The sequence below is a fragment of the Dromiciops gliroides genome, chromosome 4 (assembly GCF_019393635.1).
Source record: "Dromiciops gliroides isolate mDroGli1 chromosome 4, mDroGli1.pri, whole genome shotgun sequence".
Lineage (NCBI taxonomy): Eukaryota > Metazoa > Chordata > Mammalia > Microbiotheria > Microbiotheriidae > Dromiciops > Dromiciops gliroides.
The window spans coordinates 104,129,609-104,152,784 of NC_057864.1; the positions used below are offsets into that span (position 1 = coordinate 104,129,609).

The window sequence follows — 23,176 nt, forward strand, 5'->3', positions numbered from 1 at the left end:
AATGTATAAATAGCTTTGTTTCCTTGGTATAGGTCCAACCTGAATTAGTAGAGAAGGGTAAAGATAGTCCTAGATTTGGAAGCAGAGGACCTGATTTTGAACCCCAATTCTGCCATTTGTTATGTGACCTCCAGCAAGTTTATTACTCTCTCTAATCCCCAGTTTCCTTACTTGTTCAATTTGGTTTTTTGGTTTTTTTGTTTTTGGGGGTTTTTTTGCAGGGCAATGGAGGTTAAGTGACTTGTCCAGGGTCACACAGCTAGTAAGTGTTAAGTGTCTGAGGCCGGATTTGAACTCAGGTACTCCTGAATCCAGGGCTGGTGCTTTATCCACTGTGCCACCTAGCTGCCCCTTGTTCAATTTGTTAAATGAGGAAATTAGACTACATGACTTTCAATGTCCCTTCCACTTCCAATTCTATGATCTTTTATTCAGAAAAATTTGCTGCAGGCAGAGCCTAAAGGCTTTACCAAAAATGTATGGAGCATTGTAAGCACAGTTAAGATGACCAAAACAGTTTTCTAAGGGTGCAGCTTTAAAGGAAAGAACATTTTTTTCTGGATGTGTGCTGGATTGTGTTTACTATTTCGTGATCACATTCGGCCTAGTATGTTTGAAGTACTTGAAAGTTTGCAAAGCATTTTTGTAATATATGGTACACAAAATATATTTTATAATAATGAAGTACTTGAAAATTTGCAAAGTACTTGATATACATCTTATCTGAGCCTCTTAACAACTCCATGGGATAGACGCTGCAGGGATTATTATCCCCATTTTTTACAGATGAGGGAACCAAGCCTCAGTGGTTTAGGGATTTTCCCATAGTTACAGTGCTGGTAAGCATCAGAATTTGAATATAGATTTTACTGACTTCAAAGCCAATGTTGTATCCATTACACCTGATGCCTCTTTATTCAGTCTGCATTCGCAATCTGTTTGACAGAATGAATTGGAATTGCCAAGTGTCTCTGCTTTTAAGTGAGACCACTCTGAAAGCTCCAGGGACTCGACTTTTAAGTTGGTAACTGTCTCTGACTCTCAAGATGTCAAGTGTCCTAGAGCCCTTCTACCCTGAAAAGTTAATGCTAGGGGCAACTAGGTGGCGCAGTGGATAGAGCACCGGCCCTGGAGTCAGGAGTACCTGAGTTCAAATCCGGCCTCAGACACTTAACACTTACTAGCTGTATGACCATGGGCAAGTCACTTAACCCCAATTGCCTCACTAAAAAAAAAAATTTTAATTTAAAAATTAAAAAAAAAATCCAGGGTGTACTCTTTTCTTTCTATTATGCTATACTATCTGTGGTTTTGAATATGCTTTCACATACATTTTATGTTTTTCATTATCTCATTTGATTTTCTCCCAATGAGGAAACAGGACAAGAATTATTATCTCAGTTTTATGGAGGAAATGGAAGCTCAGAGAGGTTAAATGTCTCTGTTCACACAGCTAATAAGTAGAAGAACAAGGATTAGAACCTAGGATGTCTGATGTTCATTTGATACTCCATGCTGGTGAGGCTAGGAAGAATCCGGCTGAGCAGATAAAACTTGCTAATATGAGTCATATATTCCATGGCAAAGAGTGAGCCATTCAATATAATTAAAGTAGCATGATGTTTGATGTCCCTGAACCTGTCATTTCCCATCATACTCTCTTAGAATGCCATGTGGTAGCCATTGGGGTGAATTTCTGGGGCATGGGGTGGATAGTGCATGTTATCTTTCCAAACAGTGATGTTTAGAAACTTATCCATGGGGACCTCTGAATTTGAAGACTGTTGTTAGTGACTGAGATCTCACTAGGAGCAGGGCCCAAAGGACCTGTTAAGGCAGAAAGATGCATTCTGATGACTTTTGTCCTTTGTCTTCTCTCCTTAAGAAAATCCAGCAGCTTTCTGAGGGCTCCATGTTTGGCCACGGCCTGAAGCATCTGTTCCACAGTCGAAGGCGGTCCCGGGAACGGGAGCAGCAGCAGCAGCAGCAGCAGCAGCAGACATCTCAGGACTCCCAGCAGCAGCCGCAACACGGCATGTCAGACCATGACTCCCCAGATGAGAAAGAGCGCTCCCCAGAGATGCACCGTGTCTCCTACGCCATGTCCCTGCACGACCTGCCTGCTCGGCCCACTGCCTTCAACCGTGTGCTGCAGCAGATCCGCTCCCGCCCCTCCATTAAGAGGGGGGCCAGCCTACACAGCAGCAGCGGGGGCATCGGAGGGGGTGGTGGTGGCAGTGGCAGCAGCCGCAGAACCAAGAGCAGCTCCTTGGAGCCCCAGCGGGGCAGCCCTCACCTGCTGCGTAAGGCCCCCCAAGACAGCAGCCTGACAGCCATCTTGCACCAACACCAATGTCGACCCCGGTCTTCTTCCACCACTGACACTGCTCTGCTGTTGACAGAGAGCAGCAATACCTATTTCTTGGCCGAGGAGTCAGAGGGCCTTTCTGATAAGGTGAGATAGGGGTTGGGTAGGGGCAGGGGGCACCAGGTGGGGAGGAAGGGAGTCAGGAAAGTTTTGCAAGAGAAAAGGGGGGTGGAGAGAGTCTGTCCTAAGCTGTGCATCCTACCTGCTTCAGTTCATAACAATGATGCTGTTCAGAGATAAGTAACGTCTGCATCCATCGAAGGAATCAGTGGAGTGAATGATCCAGAACAGGAGACAATGAAAGGAAATAGTTTGTATGTGTTTAGGATTTTGTAGTAGATCTGTCTTCCTAATTACATTTTGCCTTGGCTGATAACAACGTTGATTTGCTCTCCCTGAATGACCAGCTGATGAGAAGGAGGAAATAGCTGTGAAGGGTGCTGATTGGTAGTGTGGCGCAGTTGAAGGAGTCCTAGATTGGGAGTCAGGATATCTGGGTTCTAGTCCAAACTATACCAATTAATAACTGGGACCTTGGCCAAGCTATTTAATTGACTTAGTTCAATTCAATAGGCATTCATTAAGTACTTATAAGCTGCTGTTGGGCACTGGGGCTATAGAGATGAAAAATGATATACTCTCTGGTCTCAGAATGTTTACAAACTAATAGTAGGGATATGACCTGAACACAAGTAAGTATGATACAAAGTTCAAAATGCTAAAGGCAAAAGAGAGATCCAGACAGAATAATATAAGGAAATTTGAGGAGGGAGAGATCACTTTCAGCTGATCAGGAAAGGCTTTGTGGATCAAGTGGCACCTGAAATGGACCACGAAGGGAGAAAAGGAATTCAGACGGGAAGGAAATGGATTCTAGACATGAAGAATAGCCTGCATGAATGCACAAAGACTGGAAACAATAAGGCAAGATTAGGGAACAGCCAGTAATTCAGTTTGACTGGATTGCAGAGTGTGTGAAGGGGCATAATGTGAAATAAGGATAGAAAGGTAAATGAGAGCTATCTTGTGGAGGGTTTTAAATACCAGACTAAGGAGTTATTTGATCCTAGAAGCAATAAGGAGCCAGTGAAGGGTTTTGAGGAGGAGTGACATGGTCAGACCTGTGCCTAAGGAACATTATTTTGGCAGCTGTTTAGAAGAGGGAGAGACTGGAGGAAGAAGGGAGACCAGTTATACAGGAAGCTTTTACAATAGTCTGGGTCAGAGGTGATTAGGACATGAATGAAGGTGTTGTCACCATGAGTGAAAAGGAAGGGATGGATCTGAAATGTTGTGGAATCTTAATTTTCCTTTCTACCAAAGTGGGATGTTTATCTCTGTCCTGCTGAGGTAATCACTGTGCTGTGGTAAGACCAAAAAAGACAATGAAGGTGAAATCGTTTGGCAACTGTAAGGAACTCTTAATTGCAAATTTAAGAGACTGAGAGGAGGTAGCAAGCTTGGCATTTCATGTTTGCAGTGTATAAACCTCCAAGTGGACGATCCATGCTCAAACCACTCAAATAGCAACATGAACTAAACTGCCTTTGTATAATTCCAGTGACCATAGATGTATATGTGACAAGTTAGCTAAAACCAGCACCAGAGAATAGAATCCTTAGTACTTTCACACAATATGGTTCCATTTTCTCAGCCCTCAGTTTCCATCCCTCATGGTACCTTCATATAATCCTGTTTTGCAAGCTGTATAACCTATTGTCTCTTGAGTTGTTCTAGAAATTCCATGGCTGATCCTGGCTCTTGGTTACTCACATCAGGGCTCTCTAAACTGTAGATTTCTGTCTGCCAGTGAATCTTGAAGCCCAGCGTGGGTAACCACCAAGCCCATTACTCTTTAGCTTGTGGGGAAGAGAGCGTGTCTGGGCACCAGCCCCATCCTCCAAAACTCTGAGTGGATAACACTTGTATACCACTTACTATTCTCTGCTCTTCCTTTGGGAGAAAATCAAAAGTAGCTCTCTCAGAAAAAGTGAGTGCCAAAAAAAAAAAAGAAGAAAAAGTTAATGCCAGCTAAAACTGGCACCAGAGAATAGGATCCATAATGTTTTAACACAAATACCCTTCCATTTTCTAGGCCCACATAATCTCCATCCTTCATGATACTTTGATTCAATCTTAATTTGCACATTGTACAACTTAACACCATTGGCTCCTGAGCTATTCTAGAAACTCCATGGGTGATCCTGCCCCTTCATTCCTCAGATCAGGGCTCTCAACAGATAGATCCCTATCTGCCAGTGAATCTCGAAGCCCTGAGTGGGTAACCACCAAGACCACTACTCTTTAGCTTGTGGAGAAGAGAGCATGTCTGGCACCCAGTCCCATCCTCCAAAAGTCTCAGTGGATGGCACTTGCCTAGCACAATTCTCTATTCTCCCTCTGAAAGAAAAACAAAAGTAGGTCTCTCAGAAAGTTAATGATCCTTGCTCCAAAAGGTGGGAGGTGAATGAATCAACTGAAATTGTTATGGAGCCCAGAGCTCAGAGAGGGCAGGGTAGTGAAAGGTAAAACATTAGAGTTTAATAAGCCGTTGATACATAATGTTTTGTTAGGGTGTTGGGTTTTGGGGTGTTTTTTTAAGTACAGGTAAGGAACTCTGTTATTCCTTCTATTTTGTAATAAAAGAGAATTTGAACTTCCTCATTCTTGAATGCAGCAGAATTTGGAAGGTTTTCCAGACAAGCAGAAGGCAATGGAAGGCATAGGGTAAGGAGGGAATGACATTGTTGATGCTGGAAACACAGGAATGAGATGAGCCAAGGGTCAGTAGGGTTCTTGGTGACAGGTTGGACATACTAGGCGGTTCAGTAAGCTGACCTGCCAGGATCCTCCATCTGTTGTCTCCTTTTATCTGCACATTGTTCCTGAGAGTGAGACAGGGAAGGAGGATTCAAATGAAGGGCCAGTGGCATTCAGTGACTTGTTGACCGGATCACATAACCTGTCCTTATGGCTGGACTTTGGGATTTTTTTTTTTTTGGTCCTAGTTAAGATGGTAGTAGTTATTTTTATTTTACATCTGCCAAATCACTCTTTTGCCCCAGGGCACTGAGGGTTACATGACTTGTCCAAGGTCACACAGCTAGTGTCAAGTGTCTGAATCTGGATTTGAACTTAAGTCCTCCTGAATCCAGGGCCAGTGCTTTATCCACTGCACCACCTAGCTACCCCCTGTCAAATCACTCTTAACTTTTCAGGTTTATGACCTGAATTGATTTTCACAGCAGCCATGAAAAGTAGGTGTTAGGAATGACTCTCCTTGTACTGATAAGTCTCAAAGAGATTAAGTAAGTAATAACAAAAGCCAGCATTTAAACAGCATTTCAAAGTTTGCAAAGTGCTTGTTATCTCATTTGATCCTCACAACAACCCTGGAAGGTTGGCTGCTTATGGTTATTTTACAGATGAGGAAACTGAGGCTGAGAGAGTTAAGTGTAAATAAATGTTTACTGAATTGATTTATTGAATTAAGTGACTTACTCAAGGTTACTGCTAATAAATATCTGAGGAAGAATTTCAACCTGTAAAATGAAGGTGTTAAACAGAATGCTCTTTCAGGTCCCTTCAATATCTAACATTTGATTGACACTATTGTTATGAACCTCATAACAGAAATTCAACCCTTCTGGAAGTAGCATTAGCCCTTTCTGGGTAGAAGGGCTCTGGGATACTTGATATCTTGAGAGCTAGAGACAGTTACCAGCTTAAGAGTCAAGTCCCGGAGGCAGCTAGGTGGTGAAGTGGATAAAGCACCAGCCATGGATTCAGGAGGACCTGAGTTCAAATCTGGCCTCAGGCACTTGACACTTCCTAGTTGTGTGACCCTGGGCAAGTCACTTAGTGAGCTGTAAGTGGAGTTTTGAAGAAAGTCAGAGAAGCCAGGAGGCAGGGATGAGGCAGGAGAGCCTTCCAGGCATGGGAGAGAGCCAGAGAAAAGGAACAGATAGTCAAGAGATGAAGGGCTATGTTCGAAGGAAGGAGAGGAGGTCAGTGTCACTAGATCCTAGAGAGTGAGACTTCCATCTATTCCCTCATCATGAACACTAGTGACTGCTTCTCTTGGCTGCCCCCCTTCTTAAGCTTTTATAGACCTTGGGGCTTTTCCTTCAGGAATGTGAAGTGAGAATTGGGGTTGGGGGGCGGGGGTCAAGAGGGATGAGGACACTCTGGATCTGAAGTCAGAGGACTTGGGTTCAAATCCTGTTACTTTAACTGCCTGTGTGTCTGGGGAAGTAACTTGGGTTTTCTGGGCCTCAGAGCCCTCATCTAAAATGAAGGACATCTAGTAGATGGTCTTGGAGATCCTCTGATGTCAATGTTCCCCTAGAATAAACACTCAGGGCTAGGGGCAGGGAGGGGAGGTAAAGGGACTGTGCAGGAAATGTCGTTTGCTGTCAGCAGCTGGTGTCCCTCGGGCACCAGAGAAAACTTGGTTAATGTGAGAAGCCTGGGTGGTGGTGGTGGTTTAATCCATGTAGTCTTGATGCTTGAATACGAGCTATTCTTCTCTCTTGTAAATAGAGAGCTGCACATGCTCTCTGCAGTCTCCAGGCTATTACTAGCATCTATTTTTAATTCATAAGCTTCCTCCGCTCCCTACACCCTTTGCCATTGTTTCCAGCTCACCAGCTGGCTTCCTGACCAGAGATGGCCCAGCTGGAATGCTGCATTACCAAGTGCCCCTATGACGGCTAGCATTTGCTCCTTGGCCACAACCAACCACCCTACCCCATCCCAAAAAGGCAAGAGACCCTGAGCCAGAAGAAGAGGAAGCAGAATTTCAGAGAGACATATAGTAAGTGGCTCAAGGTCCAGGGAGTCTCCTGGATTCTCCATAGTCTGAGGACATCCATGGACCGTGAGTCTAGAGACACCACGTGGAGTCTCCTCACCCTTCGTTCTGTAGGTTATAGACAGATCAAAGGGGAAAACTGGGTCTAGTTTAAAGGCACTGAAAGGGGCAGGTTATGGCCAAACTAACTTCATGTACACATCCAGGAGACTCCATTAAAGATCCTGGTAGAGGGGCAGCTAGGTGGCACAGTGGATAAAGCACTGGCCTTGGCTTCAGGAGGACCTGAGTTCAAATCCAGCCTCAGACATTCAACACTTACTAGCTGTGTGACCCTGGGCAAGTCACTTAACCCTCATTGTCCCACCCCCCCCAAAAAAAAAAGATCCTGGTAGGGGTGAATGGTTTTGGAAATGGAGCTCATCCCCACCCCCACCCCAGGTGTAGACAAACAAGTGTTTTCCTGTTTGTTGCTAAATAGCTGGATCATTGGGGAAAATCTAGCTCCCTGACCACTGCTCCTCCCCTGAAGAACATTTGGAGTCCCAGCTGCTGCCCATTGGGAGACCTCTCCTTCATGCCTCTTCTGTCTCCCTATAATCTAACTGGGTTCTCTGTCTCCTTTTGTCCCTTCTTCCTCATCTTTGCCCTGTTGTTGAGTCAGAGCTTTTTGCTATCTGTGGGGGCCCTACTGGCTGTCACTGCATCCTATGCTCAGGCCTTTTCTGCCTAATCAGACTCACCAGGCTCATACAGCAGGATCCCAAGCTCAGAAGTTGTGAGCTTGTATCCCATTTCTCCCTGGCCTGTGCAGTGTCACCTCAAGCTACCCCCTAACCCTTGCTTTGCCCCCTCTGTGAAATAGGAACTACCCCATCTTGGGACTGGAGTAAAGATGAATGAAATTCCATGACTGGAATGATGGTAGCTTAGGGGGAAAAATTCCCAGTAGCTTTAGGAAATCCAAATCCAAAGCATTCTGGAGAACCATTCATGGGCAGAATAGACACTGTGGGGCTGATAGACAGGCACACAAGTTAGGCCATCTCCTTTGAAGCTGTAGTGTTGAAAGGGAGCTGAGATCACTCGCAGTCTTAGGGGACTAGGCAGATGGGGGCGGAGCTTGCTTAGGATGCCCTGATTGGGTTTTTTTTCTAACATCCATACCAGGGTGTTATCTCCAGGACCCACGCAGGGAGACTGTGGGGAATCGGTAAATCAGTAAATAGGGGGAGACCTCAGCTTTCCTGACCTCTTAATTTTCTCTTCCAGCTTTAGCAACTGATTGAGATTTTCTCAATGCATTGGCATAAACACCCATGTTTACCACAAGGGATGGCTAGTGAGGGACAGGCCCCCAGTCAGAGGCCCTTGCCAAGAAAAGGCTAAGATCTTGGCAAGGGCTGAGGGATTCCTGCTTGTTTATGTGTCTGGAGACTGATGGGTGGGGGAAGGGTGAGATTGCCTTTTCTGAGAGTTGTTTTTAAACATCCTCCCTCCTCTGTTTGGGATGGGGGGGAAGGAGGTAATGATGGAAAAATCAATGGTCACAGTGCCACCCAAGTCCAACCAGGCCACACTGTCCTCTGTAGCATCCAAACCCATAAGGCCAAGTTGCTTATTAAGCTGTAGGCATTAGCCTTAGCTACTGAGGCCTGAGAGAGCAAAGGTATTTGGGCTGTAACCAGGATCTCCTGGCCTAGATTCATATGGGAACAAAGATGTTCAGTTACAATACACATGTACACACATACACATGCAGTGGACTGTAAATGTGATCGTGTAAGTGTTTTCATGTTTATCACAGGTACTCACACACATACACACGTATACCTTCTCTCTGAGAAGTTAGAGGAGACAAGCTCCTTCCTCCTTCCTGTCCTATGCCTAATGAATGATGTGCTTCTCCACTCTGGAATCTTTTGGTTTCTTCAGGCAGAACCAGGAGAGCAGCATACAGCGTAGCTCAGAAGGCAACCTTCTTTGGCAATGCCCTGCTCCTACTAGCCAAGGAGGAGCAGTTCCTTTGATCTGCCAGGAATCCTTATTCATTAGTGATTAAAAGCTCCTCTGATTCCCAGAGGCCTTCAGGCTCCAACACAGCAGTCTGGCCTTTTGAGATCTAATAGCCCTCCCAGCCAGGAGGGAACTTAAATCTAAATAGCACCCCATATGCGTCAGTTGAAGACTTCTAGCAGAAGAGGTCCTAGAAAGTGGGATGCTGCCTCTTCCCTAAATAGATAAGCTTTGAGGATCATAAATGGCTCTTTTGACTTCATTGAATTTGTTCTTGTCTTATGAGGATAACTGATTTTTTATTCATTCCCAGACCTGGGTTCAAAGCCTGCTCTTAGGGGCAGCTAGGTGGCGCAGTGGATAGAGCACTGGCCCTGGATTCAGGAGGACCGGAGTTCAAATCCGACCTCAGACACTTAACACTTACTAGCTGTGTGACCCTGGGCAAGTCACTTAACCCCCATTGCCTCTAAAAAAAAAAGAAAGAAAGAAAGAAAGAAATCAAAGCCTGCACTTGACATCCTGGCTGTGTGCCCTTGGAAAAGTTATATAACATCTATCTCAGTGGTCTAGGCAACTCTAAGTCTATAAAACTGTGAAGGTGACACTAGTAGATGGAACTTCCTTATCCAGGGAGTTAGCTATATTAATGACATCCCAGATCTATTCTTTATCCCTATTGCCCAGTCCCATGAGGATGCATGCTTCCTGTTCAACCAAGCCTCTAGAACTAGGCTTCATTCCTCTCTTCCTCTCTGCCATGCCTCATGCTCCTTACTGTTCTGGATTCTTTTTAGAAGACTTTCTTCTCATCCCCTTTTAAAATATCATGTCAAAAAAATTGCCATTAAAAACAAAAAAACAAAATACAACTACCATGTCAAATGAGATAATATTTGTCAAGCACTTAGCACAGTACCTAGCAGATAGTAGATGTTTAAATGCTCCTTCCTGCTTTCCTTCCTTCTATCCTTCCTTCCTTTCTTCTTCCCCTCTTTCCTTGCTTCTTTCCTTCCTTTCTTCTTCCCTCTCCCTTCCTTCCTTCTTCCCTTTCTCCCTTCTTTCCTTCCTTCCTCCCTTCCTTCCTCCCTCCCTCCCTCCCTCCCTCCCTTCCTTCCTTCCTTCCTTCCTTCCTTCCTTCCTTCCTTCCTTCCTTCCTTCCTTCCTTCCTGTCTCTCTGCACAAGTATGACTCTTGAGGATGTATGGAAGGGGAAACTCGGGGTATAGTGAGTCTCTAAATGAATTGTTCCTAGGGATCTGGCCTGGAGTGAGTTTTGATCCAGGCCTCTGCCTTCTTAACTCCTTGTCTCTTAGCTCAAGTCAATGATTCTTCAGAAGAGGCCACCTTGGCTAACAATGGCAGTAGAGATTTGAAGGTGAAGCCAGCCCAGACACAGAAGAGAGCTGCTGTATTAATTCTCTAGTCTCCTCTCCAGGGTTCCATCCATTTCAGCTTTAGCTCCCTCACCACCCACTGACTTTCTTTGCCTGGGAGGAAGGCGTACTGGAGTCTCAGGTGTCAGACCTCTCTGTGCCAGAGCCAATAGCAGCCAGGGGTGAAGGAGCTCTCTGGCATTGAGTTTCAGACCGAGAGGAGCCTAGTCTGGCAGGATGGGCAGGGGCCGTGGGAGTTAGCCATGTACTCCTGGTCACCAAGGCAAATTCCTCCCTGGATCCGGCCACATCCCTGAGAAGTGAAATGTGACCCTGGACCTTTCTGCTGCCTGATGAGGCAATGGAAATACAGTATCACGAACCTGATCCTTGCTTCTCTTCCCCGCCCCCTGACCCCTTTTTGTATAAACTATGTTTGGATTTTCTCTATTTATGTTTGGAGAGTAAGAGAGACTTGAAATAGAAACAAAGATGGACACACATGCATAAATCCTCCCAGTGTCCCCTGGGAAACCAAGGAATTCCCTGAGCTTCATTGAAGAGCGGTGAGCTAAGCTTCCGAGGATAGCAGGCCTTCAGTGCAGTGAATCCACAGTAGAGAACTGGGGGCTGGGCAGGGGGTGAGATGGATTTCTGGATTGCTGCCATTCATTTGTCCTGCAATTGTTAGAGTTTTTAGCATCCTTGACAAGCTGACCAAGACCCTCCTTGTTTTTTCGGTCTCCTTCAACCTCCCTGCCAGTCTAGTTACCAGAGGTATATGAATGAGGAGAGCACATTGAGTCTCCAGCCTCCTCTCTTTGGAGCCCACTGCCTGAGCCCCCTCTCCCAAATTAAGAGCTGCCTTCACATCTGGTGAATTATTTAGCAAGTCTCATAGCAAAAAGCAAAATCAGATCCAAGGCGATATTGTGACTAGGAGGCCTCCTTAGGGCTGCTGGAAAGGCGAACCCTGTCCTAGAAAGACAACTAACTGCCTGTAACATTAACTCTATTATATAAGGTTTCTCCATAGCCTGAGAAAGACAGCTTCAGGCTGCACATAATCTGGGCTCTGTGCCTTTCTGTTAACTCCTTGGTGGATGGATGGCACTGTGGATATATGCCCTGTCCAAACTCTAGGACCTGCCAGACAAGCTCCTTTGATAGTGCTCCTGGCACAAAGAGAAGCTCTGATGAAAAGCAGAGATGTTGGGTTGGAAGGTGTCCATAAAGGTCATCTTGTTCAGCCCTCTGCCTCCAGACAAGACTATTTGACACAATCCCAAGAAAAGGATGTTGAGGGAAAGATTTCTCTCTTTTCTTCAAGACATTTGGGAAAGGAAATCTGGCTTCCTCCCTGGGTCCTTGGCTTTTTACCAGTCTATGCTTCCCTATGGTACTTGCCATGAATGTGAAGTGCGTGAAATCAAGGATCTTTTCCCCTGCCTGGCACAAATTCTGCTTTGCCTCTGCTAACTGGAGTGAGTGACTGTTTCTATGGAACAGTCTCTGGTACCGTGTCAGTGTTACACCCACCCATCTACCCACCCACACACTCACTCGAGAAGGACTTCCACACATTGAGAGTTCTGCCCAAGACACATCTCCCTGTATGCCTCTAGTCAGAAGCTACAAAGGATAGAGCTTCCCTACCACCCTGTGCTTTGGACCCATCTGTGTTGGGTCACGTGTGGATAGGGCTCCCTGTCTACTCCCAGGAAATCTTGGTACCCTTGTTGTCCTAATTCACTCTGAAGGATATAGGATTCCATGCTGGATCTCCTTGAAGAGAGGTTCAGATTTACTTATCTGTACACATGTGATATTGTTCTTTCAGAACAAAAACCACTCTGTCTCTCTTTGTATACTCAGTGCCCAGCATAGGGCCATGTCCATAGTGAATGTTTGCTAAATTAAATTTGGTAGTGTAAGCGTGGAACAGGAGGAAAAAACACTGGAACTAGAGTCAGAGGACCTGGGTTCAAATTCTGCTTGTGTTACTCTGGCCAAATCACTTAACCTCCCTGGGCCTCAGTTTCTTCATCTGTAGAATGAGGATTATCCATTCCCTTATCCTCCATGGATAATGATAGAGCCTGCCTCACAAGGTTATCATAAGGATTAACCGAGATAATGTACATTTAAGCATTTTACAAATTTTAAAATGAAATTGCAATGTTGGCTATTATATTTCTTTCAGACCCAGAGAAAGATCTAAAATACAAGGTGGTCCTGAATGAGTCAGGGAGTCTCTATATGTTGCAGTTTCTTCAAGCTCTGTATCTTGGATCTTATAGATTCCATGTGGGCAGATCTGGCTATAGCTGAAAAAGACTGTAGGAAAAAGAGAAAATAATGAATGTTAACTTCCATGGACCAGCCAGGTGGAGAGAGGGGAGAGTTAAAGATAAACCCGGCATTAAAAAAAAAAATTTTTTTTTAAAGAATCGATCTATTTCTCATATGTAGATGCAGAAAATACAACCCAACAAACTCCTCACGAAGTACCTTCCTGAAATGGTTATGCAAAACAGTTCGAGGGAAAGGTTGCCACTGATACTATATATCGCTTTCCACTTTAGTCAGTTACATTTGTCAACAGAAAGGAAGGCTGTTCCCTTTCACTTTTATTATGCGAGTCCCAGTTTTGGAAGGAGGGATCTTGGGCAGCAGATTTCCTTGCTATGGTCCAGGCTCCTGGAGCTCCAGGCTGTCCCATTCTCAACCACTACATTTAGCATCTTTGGATGCCATTTACTCCTACAGCCTTTGTTTCCTTCCCTCTTTGCCCCCTCCCGACGACGACGACTTGTGTGTTGGTATATTGTTGAAAATAAGAAAGAAAAAGGAAGGGAAAAAGAAACAGGAAGGGGGGGGTTGAGAAAGGAGGGGGGAGAGAAGAGAGGAAAGAATGAAAAGAATACCAAAGTCGAAATGGAAGAAAATGGGGCAGATAATGAGCATACTGCTGGGGCTGAAAGGGACCTCAGAGGCCATCCAGGAAACTGAGGCCCAGGATTTGCCTGAAATCATACAGATGGGGGGGCGGGGAGGAGAGGGGGAAGGGCTGAAAGAAAAGTGAAAGGTTAACACAATAAAGAAAATAGAAAAGTAACAAAGGTGATAGCAGCAGATTCTCAGTAGAGAATGACAGTATTGCTAGGAAGGTACAATTAAATATAACAAAAATATTAAGGCATTTATTAAGTGCCTATGATGTGCAGAACACTGCACTAGGGATGGTTATAATATCCTATGGTTTGGAGGTGAGGAGCTAGTAAAATGTTGCCTTCTTGGGTAGTTGTTTTGATTTTCTTTTCCTTTCAGTATCCCAGAGCCCAACAGTTGTTTGCATATAGTAGGTAGGCTCTTAAAGGCTGAATTAGATTTATTCCAGTCCCCTCATTTTATAGACAGGGAAACTATGGCCAATAGAGGTGAAGTATCTGCTCAGGGTCATAGAGGTAGCAGAGGTGAAATTCAAATCCAAGCCTTATGCCTCTCTGTGTCTGGGTCACACTGCTTTGTCTCAGGGGTCTCTCCAAGGTCCCACTCTGAGGTAAGGGAAGCCCATTTGTTTTGTAAGGTCTCACTTTCAGGTAAGGTAGATATGTGGAAGTTGCAATACCTTCTTATTGCCCAAAGCTTCTTCTTCTTCTTCTTTTTTTTTTTTTACTGAGGCAATTGGGGTTAAGTGACTTGCCCAGGGTCACACAGCTAGTAAGTGTTAAGTGTCTGAGGCCAGATTTGAACTCAGGTACTCCTGACTCCAGGGCCAGTGCTCTATCCACTGCGCCACCTAGCTGCCCCATTCCCAAAGCTTCTTAAACTGTGGGTTACACTCCCATGTGGGGTCACATAGCTAAGCGTAGGGGTCACGGAAGAAAATTGCTAACAGTAAATGGTTGGGGGCAGCTAGGTGGCGAAGTAGATAAAGCACCAGCCCCGGATTCAGGAGGACTTGAGTTTAAATCCTGTCTCAGACACTTGACACTTACTAGCTGTGTGACCCTGGGGAAATCATTTAACCCTCATTGTCCCACGTGCAAAAAAAAAAAAAGGGAAAAAAAACAGTAAATGGTTATGTATTACCTATTTTATATATCTGTATATCTGGGGGTCACATAAAAATTTCTCAGGTGAAAAGGGGTCAAGAGTGGGAAAAATTGAAGAAGCCCTGCTCTAACCAGTGTGAAGGAAGGAAGACCAGATTCTATTAAAATTCTGTTACATGGCGGGGTGGGGCAGCTAGGTGGCACAGTGGATAAAGCACTGGCCCTGGATTCAGGAGGACCTGAGTTCATATCCAGCCTCAGACTCTTGACACTTACTAGCTGTGTGATCCTGGGCAAGTCATTTAACCCTCATTGCCCCACAAAAAAAAAAAAAGAAAGAAAAAAAAAATTTGGTTACATCTCTGCAGCATGGTGGAGACCATGTGCTTTGCCTGAGCCATTCCAAAGGAGAGGCAGTAGGACCATGGAATTTCCATTCCAGGTCCAGATCCCCCAAATTGGAAGTTGCAGGGTTGTTAGAATTTCCAGTAAAGAGCATTTTCATTTGCAGAATTACAGTTGTTCTCTAAATTATCCCATCCTTCCCCAAACCAGTTTGCCTTGGATTTTTGTCTTTTTTCCCAAGTCTTCTTCATTCTTTCTCCTTTCATTGCTGTTGAAATCACATTTCTGACTCCCACCCAGGTAAGAATCTAGATGGATACATATTGTCTCCTTCCCCTCTCCCTGGAGAAAAAAAATGATAAAGTTCTATAGAAGGAGCTTCAGGACAACTTAAATCCAACTTGTATGTAATCAATAAGCATTGAAACCTTTTTTTTTTTTCTTGGTGGTTGGAGAGTCCCCTGGATCCCAGAGAGTATATCACTCAACAAGGCCACTGGGCCCCTCCCCCTCTTTGAGAGTGTTGCCCCACTTACTTCAATGTCAGCCCCCAAGGAAGAATTCTCTTATATAGACTTGTGTTTTTCTTTTTAATTTTTCTTTATTTTAAAAATATTTTTAGGGGCAGCTAGATGGTGCAGTGGATAGAGCACTGGCCCTGGAATCAGGAGGACCTGAGTTCAAATTTGGTCTCAGACACTTACTAGCTGTGTGATGGTAGGCGAGTCACTTAACCCCAATTGCCTCACCAAAAAAAACCCCCAAAACTGTTTTTCAATTAACACATTTTTTCTCCTCCCTCATGTTCCCTTCTCCCCACTCACCCACCCAATCACCACCACTGGAAAAAAGAAAAAGAAAACTCTTATAACAAACACACATGGTAAAGCAAAACAAATTCTCATATTGGCCATGTCTGAAAACATGTGCTTCCTCCAGCCCCTTAAGGCTATCAACTCTCTGTCAGGAGGTAGGCAGCTGGCTTCATCATTGGTACTCTAGACTTACAGTTGGTCATTGCATTGATCAGAATTCTCAAAACTCTTTTTTTCATTTTACTATTGCCTTTGAGTCCATGAGGAAGAAGTCGGTGGAAATGATTTTGTTCTGCCCAGTTTGAGCCTTTGTATTAATTCCTTTCTTTCTTTCTTCATTCATTCATCCATCCACTCATTTAACAGATTTTTATTGAAGACCTATGTGGTATCAGTATCCAGAAACCAGGCCCAGAAAGCAGAGTTGCTCTGTGCTGAGTTTCTCTCCCCAACATATAGAGAATCCCTGACTCATTCAGGACCACTTTGTATTTTAGATCTTTCTCTGGGTCTGAAAGAAAAAACAATGGCTAGCATTTCTTTATCATTTTAAAACTTGTAAAATACTTTAACATACATTAATTATCTCATTTAATCCTTATGACAACCTTGTGAGGCAGGCTCTATGATTATCCATGGAGGATAAGGGAATGGAATTTCAGAGAAGTTAAGTGACTTTCCACTGGTCACATAGCTAATAGGCGTCTGTCAGAAGAGGAAATTGGGCCTCAGTTTCCCCTTTTTCCAAGTACAGCACTTTTCTGTTACACCCAAGTAGAGAACAGAGCAATGGAGAAAAGTATAAGGTTGGAGATGCTATTCTCTTTCCTGTTAGCCTGTCTGTCAGTTATTACCCTATCTAGCTCTTCCTTCCTTTTTTAGCAGATGGTGATTTCTCTCTCCCACCTGCTGCTTGGTAAATGTGCTGAAAGTCCTCCCTGGCGTGGAACTGAGACTTCTAAAAACAGGGGTGATGGCAAGAACCAAAGAGAGGCTAGAAAAATCCCCAGGGCATTTGACTGACATGCTATAGGCTAGGCTGATGCTTAAGAATAATAAGGATCCCTAAAGTGTGTTCTTGGCATAGTAAACAAAGTCTCTGACTGCAGAGATTCTCTGGGCTCAACTCATTCGGCCCCTTCCAAAAAGCTGTTGCCTCCTTTCACTTACAAAGAAAGGTTAAAGGTAGCAGTTTTGCAGGGCCTGAAAAAAGTAGGGTGGAGGATATTGATAATGGTCTTTTATAGCAAAAGGGTTTAATTATCCCTGAATAGAGTATCACATTGCTCTTCATGGATCCCGAGGACCAAATGCAAGGAAATAAGCTGACTTCTACTGTACCAGAAAGGCTGTTCCCCTCTGACTCTCCTCATAATCAGGAAGCTAGGTAGCACAGTGAACAGCCACTGGACCTAGAGTGAGGAAGAGCTGAGTTCAAATCCAGCCTCAGACACTTACTAGCTGTGTGACACTTACTGGGTATGATCCTAGGCAAGTCACTTCATTTCTGTCCACCTCGATTTCCTCAACTGTAAAATGGGAATCCTAACAGCACCTATTTCACAGGGTTGTTGTGAGGATGGAATGAGATAATATTTATAAAGAGCTTGGCATAGTTTCCGGCACATAGTAGGCACTATATAAATACTTCTTCCCTTCTCTATACCCCAAGACTTCTTTGAAGACCTCCCTGATCCTTATTATCAGCAATGACCATTTTTCCTCTGACTTTCACATATCACTTTTGTGCCAATCTAATTTTCATGTTATTGTGTATCATAGTTATCTGCATTTTTCTCCCCAGCTGGTGTGTAAGCTCCATGAGGCCGGGCATCCTTGCCTTCTCTAAACTGTATCACCTCCAACACCAGCCAATTAATAAATGTTGATTAAATTGAATTTGTGGCATGTCAAGGAAACATTTCCTACCATGGATGTAGAAGAGCCAAAACTAGAACCTAGAACCTAGAACCTAGAACTGCTTTGAAGTATTTTAACTAGGGGCTCTTAACCTGAGACCCCCACTTTGGGAGTCCATATATAGATTTCATGGGGTCACTGAATTTGGAATAGAAAACATACTTTTATTATAATATAATCAGTTTTCTTGATAATCTTACATATTTTATTTTATGCATTTAAAAACATCACTCCGAGAAGGCATCCACAGGCTTCACCAACACCAAAATGTTAAGAATCTCTGCATTAGTGGATAGAGCACCGGGCCTGGATTCAGGAGGACCTGAGTTCAAATACAGCCTCAGACACTTAACAATTACTAGCTGTGTGACCCTAGGCAAGTCACTTGACCCCTATTGCCTCACCAAAAAAAAAAAAAAAAAGAATCTCTGCATTAGATGAGCTCTAAGGTCATCTCCAAACCCTATGAGGCTATGGTCCTAGCACATAGTAGGTCCTGAATAAATGCTTCTCCATTAACATGATAGACATCCTTCTGCCATTTCTTCTGTCATTATTTTTTTTGCTGGTGACGTGTATTTCTTTTTTCTTTGTGTCTTTTCTTTCTAATTCAGCTGTGAAAGTAGGGACAACATGTTGTGCTTTTGTAACTCCCATCCTAGCCCAGGGCATGGCATGCAGTAAATGCTTGGTAAGTATGTGTCGATGAGCCAGTTGATTTGGGTAACCTTGCTGCAGTCATTGATACTTTTGTCTGTTTACATATAAATATCTACCTTGTAGATGGATTGGTAGCAAACATCTAATGTAGGGGCCCTTAGCCCTATTTCTGTCATGGGCCTATGAACCCCTTCTCAGAATCATATTTTAGTGCTTAAAATAAAATATATAGTATTACAAAGGAAACCAGTTATATTGAAATTAAGATGTAATTTTCCCCCATCCAACTTCACACAGTCCTTGAAATCCATCTGTGGGCTCTGGGTTAAGATCCCTGGCTCTAAAGCGGAGGCAATTTTCTGGAATCTGGGCACTCTTCCCGCCCCTCAGCCCCATCCCCAAGCTCTAGCCTCCAATTCTTCTGTATAACCTCAGAGTGTACAAACTAACTTTAACCCAGCTCCCTTGACCTCAGATACCCCAAGTCATCATCGATGACAAATATTTATTAAGTTTTTATAGAGCTCATGACTCACATATCCAGGTCATCATGGGTACAGGATGATCTCCTTGGGTTTCCCCATGTGCCCCTTACCCCCACCCTATTTTTTGGCAGCAGGGAACCCAAAGATACCAACCAGCAGCTCTTATCTCCCTGCTCCTTCTTGAGCTTCCGGATACCAACAGTCAACGTAATCTTGCTGACTCTGTATTTAAGGCCCGAGTCCCTGGCTAGGACCTCAAGTGCAAAATTGGATGGCTGTGGGACCCTGTGGATCTGTTGTGGAAAGCTCATTACAGAGGCCTGGAAATCCCAGCCTGCCAACTCCAGCTACTCTCTTTCCTCGGCTGGCTTCACTCAGTTCTGTGGACTGCTGGCCCCCTCTACTGGCTACCTAGAGTTTCTTCTACCAATTGGAAACGTCCCGATGAAGTCCCAAGAGGTAGAGAAAGTTGTATGCTTGTTTCTTCTCTGAAGCTGCTTTTCTGGACAGGACCTGGTGCAGGTCAGGGAAAGCTAATCTCCTGAGAGAGGATCAAAGTGGGACTGTAATTCCAGCCTCAGCCTACTGTGGACTAAATCTGAGGACCCTGGACTGGGTGTCAGGAGACCTGGGTTCTAGTTCCAGCTCTGCTACTTCACTAATTGTGTGACCTTGGGCAAATTGCCTGACCTCTCTGGACCTTGGTTTTCCCATTTGTAAGAGGAGGGTGTTGGGCTAGATGCTTTCTGAGGTTTCTTTTAGCTCTCATATTTTCTAGTTAAGAGAAATCTTGGGGTCTAAGGAGATTGCATAGACTAGGTAGCCAGCTGTTTCCCAAAGGTCTTGATTTTAGTAGGAAACTTTGGGGACATTCTGATTAGCTGGAGTCATTTGGAAGTCACTTAATCTCTCTATGCCTCAGATACCTCACCTATAAAATGTGGGGGTTGAACGAGAAGGCATCTGAGGACCCTTTCAGCTTTAAACCTATGATCCTAAGATCATCCGATGGCTCCCAAGCATAATGCAACAGACATTTATTAAGCATCTAGTGTATGCAGCTCAAGGGAGATGTGTCAAGGGCTAACATCAGAGAGCTGACAGTTGAGTGAAGTGGATGAGACAGGTAGAAAGTGTGGTCAGGAAGATCTGAGTTCAATTCCTGTCTCTGATGCTTACAGTCTGTGTGAACCTGGAGGTCACAACTTCTTTCTCAGTATTCCAGGCAACTCTCTTGAAGGGCAGGTGGTGGTTTGCATTAGTGGAGGGAGTTTCCTCATCGGGAGTACTTTGAATACCATGAAATCACAGATATGGTCCAAAAAGAATGTCCCAATGGGTAACTGTAACATATAAGATTATAGGATATGTGAGTTAACCAAAAAAGAGAGGGCGGGGGTGGGGAGGGAGAAGGAAAGGAAGGAAGAAATGGAGTGGAGTGGTGGGAAGAAAAGTCTTCTTTGGGAGAACAAGGATAGACTTCTTTAGGAGGTGGTATTTGAGTTGAGCTTTAAAAGATAGCTAGGAATTTAGCAGTTAAAGAGGAGGGCAGATACCCCTCTCAGGCACAGAGAACATCCAGAAAAAAAAAAGACCTGTGTCATAAATGTGAGTATGTACACATGCATGTATGTGTAAGTATGTGGAGCTGGGTTTGCACATGCATTTTCATGTGTGTGTTTGTGTGTGCTGTTAGCTGGGAGAGAGAATCATGTCTGTGAGTGGTGCCTATACTCGTGTCCATGGCAATAGCTTTAGGGCTCCCACCTGAGTCAGGGATGGCCAACTGTTACACATCCTTGGGCTGGCTGAGCTCCTAGTCCAGCTAGCTGGGATTAGGGATCGGGATCGGGACAGCCCTACAACGAGAACCCCCACCACAGAACGAGGTCCAACTCCCAATGATCCCTCCTTGGTGACCTGCCAGGAGGCTGCCAGATGGGAAGGCACAGTACCACCAGTGCTGGGGAAGGGGGCGGGGAGGGATGGGAAGGCTTTCAGAGCAACCCGTCCCTAATCCCCCAGGGCTGGGACTCAGCTGAGCCAAGCACGGGATGCATCAGACGCCCTGCTGTGCCTGCTCGAAGGCCCCTCACTCCCAAGGAAAGGCTGGCGCTTCCCAGGGACAGTGATATCCTGAGCCTGACCCAGTGCACAGAGAGCTGGAGGGTCAGAGAGCCTGGAACCCCATCACCAGCACGGCATTTGGAGATGGTACATGGGCAGGTGAGGTCCTTTGTATGTTGGAGGAGCCATTCTGAGCCTGTGTAAATAGGGAGCTCTGTGGAGAGAAGGCACCTCAGATTGCCTCTCCAGGCTGATCCATCCTAGGTTTGGGCGTGTGTGTGTGTGTGTGTGTGTGTGTGTGTGTGTGGTGGGGGCAGGGTAGTATGGAGAAGATACAGGTCCAGCAGCATATGGCAGATAAGAAATCACTAGTTTTTTATCCTGTTATCCCAGGAAAACCTCAGCGGTAGCCCCATCTTCTCTCCTTCCCACAGGGGGATGGTAAGAGATAATGGAAATGAGAAAGATGTTTGACCTTCCTGAATATTTCTTGGATGTGAGATCCAGATGGCCTAGCAGAGAACTGGCAGGACCAGAAACTTAGGCTGGGAAGGCTAATAGAGCGCAAGAGGAGATCTTGGAAAAGAAGTAGTGGAAGGACTCGGGGTATAGGAAAAAATGGATAAGAGCTGTGACTTACAGGAAATGTGAGGGTAAAAACTTCCTGGTAGGATTGGTGAGTGTGATGTGTGAGGATGGGAGAGTAGTTATTTGGTACACCATAGCAGGTACTAGTGACTAGTGAAATGTGAAAACGACCAGATTCTCCTGGTGAGGTTCGAGGTTCTGTCAAGTACAGAGAGATCCCTTGCTTGGATGAGTTATGGTAGGGGACCCTTGTGGAAGGGCTAGATGTGGGGCTCTCCCCTTCTATGAGATTGTGTGTGGCCAACAAAACAAAAGACATTCCCTGAATATATCCCGTCTGTCTTGCGTTGTAGAAATGAACTGTAGAGAAGCAAATGATTCTAATGTTCATCAGAGAAGCAGCACTGTCAGGTAGATAGGGGATTGAGATGTTGTTTATCACTTGGGGAAGTCAAAGTGTTTATCTTTGTTGGGAAGCTAGATAAACTTCATAATCAGTCAATCTTCTATGAAGTACCTACTGTCTGCCAGGCACTGTGCTAAGCACTGCAGCTACAAAAAAAGATAAGAGACAGAACCTGTTCTCGAGGGGCTTGTGGCTCATAACTTGATGCATTTAAAGGATAAGGAAATGGAGAACTTAAGAGTCCCACAATGTGCTAATGGAGATTGGTGGGGGCATTTCAGGACAGTTGAACAGAGCCCTGTTCAGAAGAGAGATTAGTTCAGCAAATTCCTGGGGTGGGGAGTCCACATGACAGTGGCTCATTTGGGGTTCAGGTGACTATTAAGAGAGCAGATTCTTCTTGAAGCTGATGATTGGACTCAGAGCTCAGATAGAAAAGGGCCCTGCTCTCTCTTGAACCAAGGGAATAGAGGGGAGTAACTCTGGCCATGGCATAGAATTAGCAAAAAATGGCAAGAGACCCTCAGAGTCAGAGTCAGAGACCATGGGAAGAAGGGTGAAACAGGGAGTGCCTAGAAAAGACTAATTCATGCTTGAAACCTGGGCCAAACTAATTAAATAATGTGAACCTGAACCTCTAACAATGCCTGACACAGAGTGGACCCTGAATGATTTCATTTGTTGCTTTACCTGTGATCTAGGTTGGGGTTTTTGGTCCTGATGCACCTAAATAGAAATGAACAATCATAATTCACACTTATATCTTCCTTGAAGATGTTGTTGCACTTTAGCCAAGCTCCCGAGTGTGCATTAGATATTGTTGGGGGAGGGATGGGACCAGATAAATGAAAGGGGGAAAGGTTTTGAATCCTAGTAGGGGGCCCCCTCCTCATTTCCCAAGGACTTAGGGATGCTCAGACTGGCTCTGGTGAAGCATCCTACTCTGATGCCCAGACTTTGGAGGGGAAATCTTGGGAGTTCATAATGGAAAAGATAACTAAGACTCAAGATAAAACATGCATTTTGGACACAGCCTTTGTGAGAATTAATTTATTTTGACTATGCATAATTGTTACAAAGGGTTTGTCTCTCCCCCCACCTCACCTCAGCCCCACTCCCTGCAGCTCCCACCCTCAACCCAGTGTAGGATGGTGGGAGAGCAAGGACAGGAGGATAGAGTAGCAAGAAAAGAAATAAAATGGTCATTGAGGAATCTCTTTTTTTAAATACAGTATGGCCAAAAAGAAGCACAGACAAGC

General features: G+C 44.7%; 1 protein-coding gene across 4 annotated transcripts in view; it reads left to right on the forward strand.

The window, feature by feature from the left end:
* The window catches only part of TMCC2 (transmembrane and coiled-coil domain family 2), a 71,798-nt gene that overhangs the window by 28,612 nt on the left and 20,010 nt on the right, over window positions 1–23,176 (forward strand). For 2 of the 4 annotated variants that reach the window (XM_044003690.1, XM_044003691.1), the window contains exon 2: window positions 1,886–2,455. In XM_044003690.1, coding sequence (XP_043859625.1) covers window positions 1,886–2,455 — 570 coding nt within the window. Of the gene's footprint in view, window positions 1–1,885; window positions 2,456–19,120; window positions 19,316–20,881; window positions 21,083–23,176 lie in introns of those variants that run through there. The other 2 variants (XM_044003692.1, XM_044003694.1) reach the window with 2 other exon arrangements.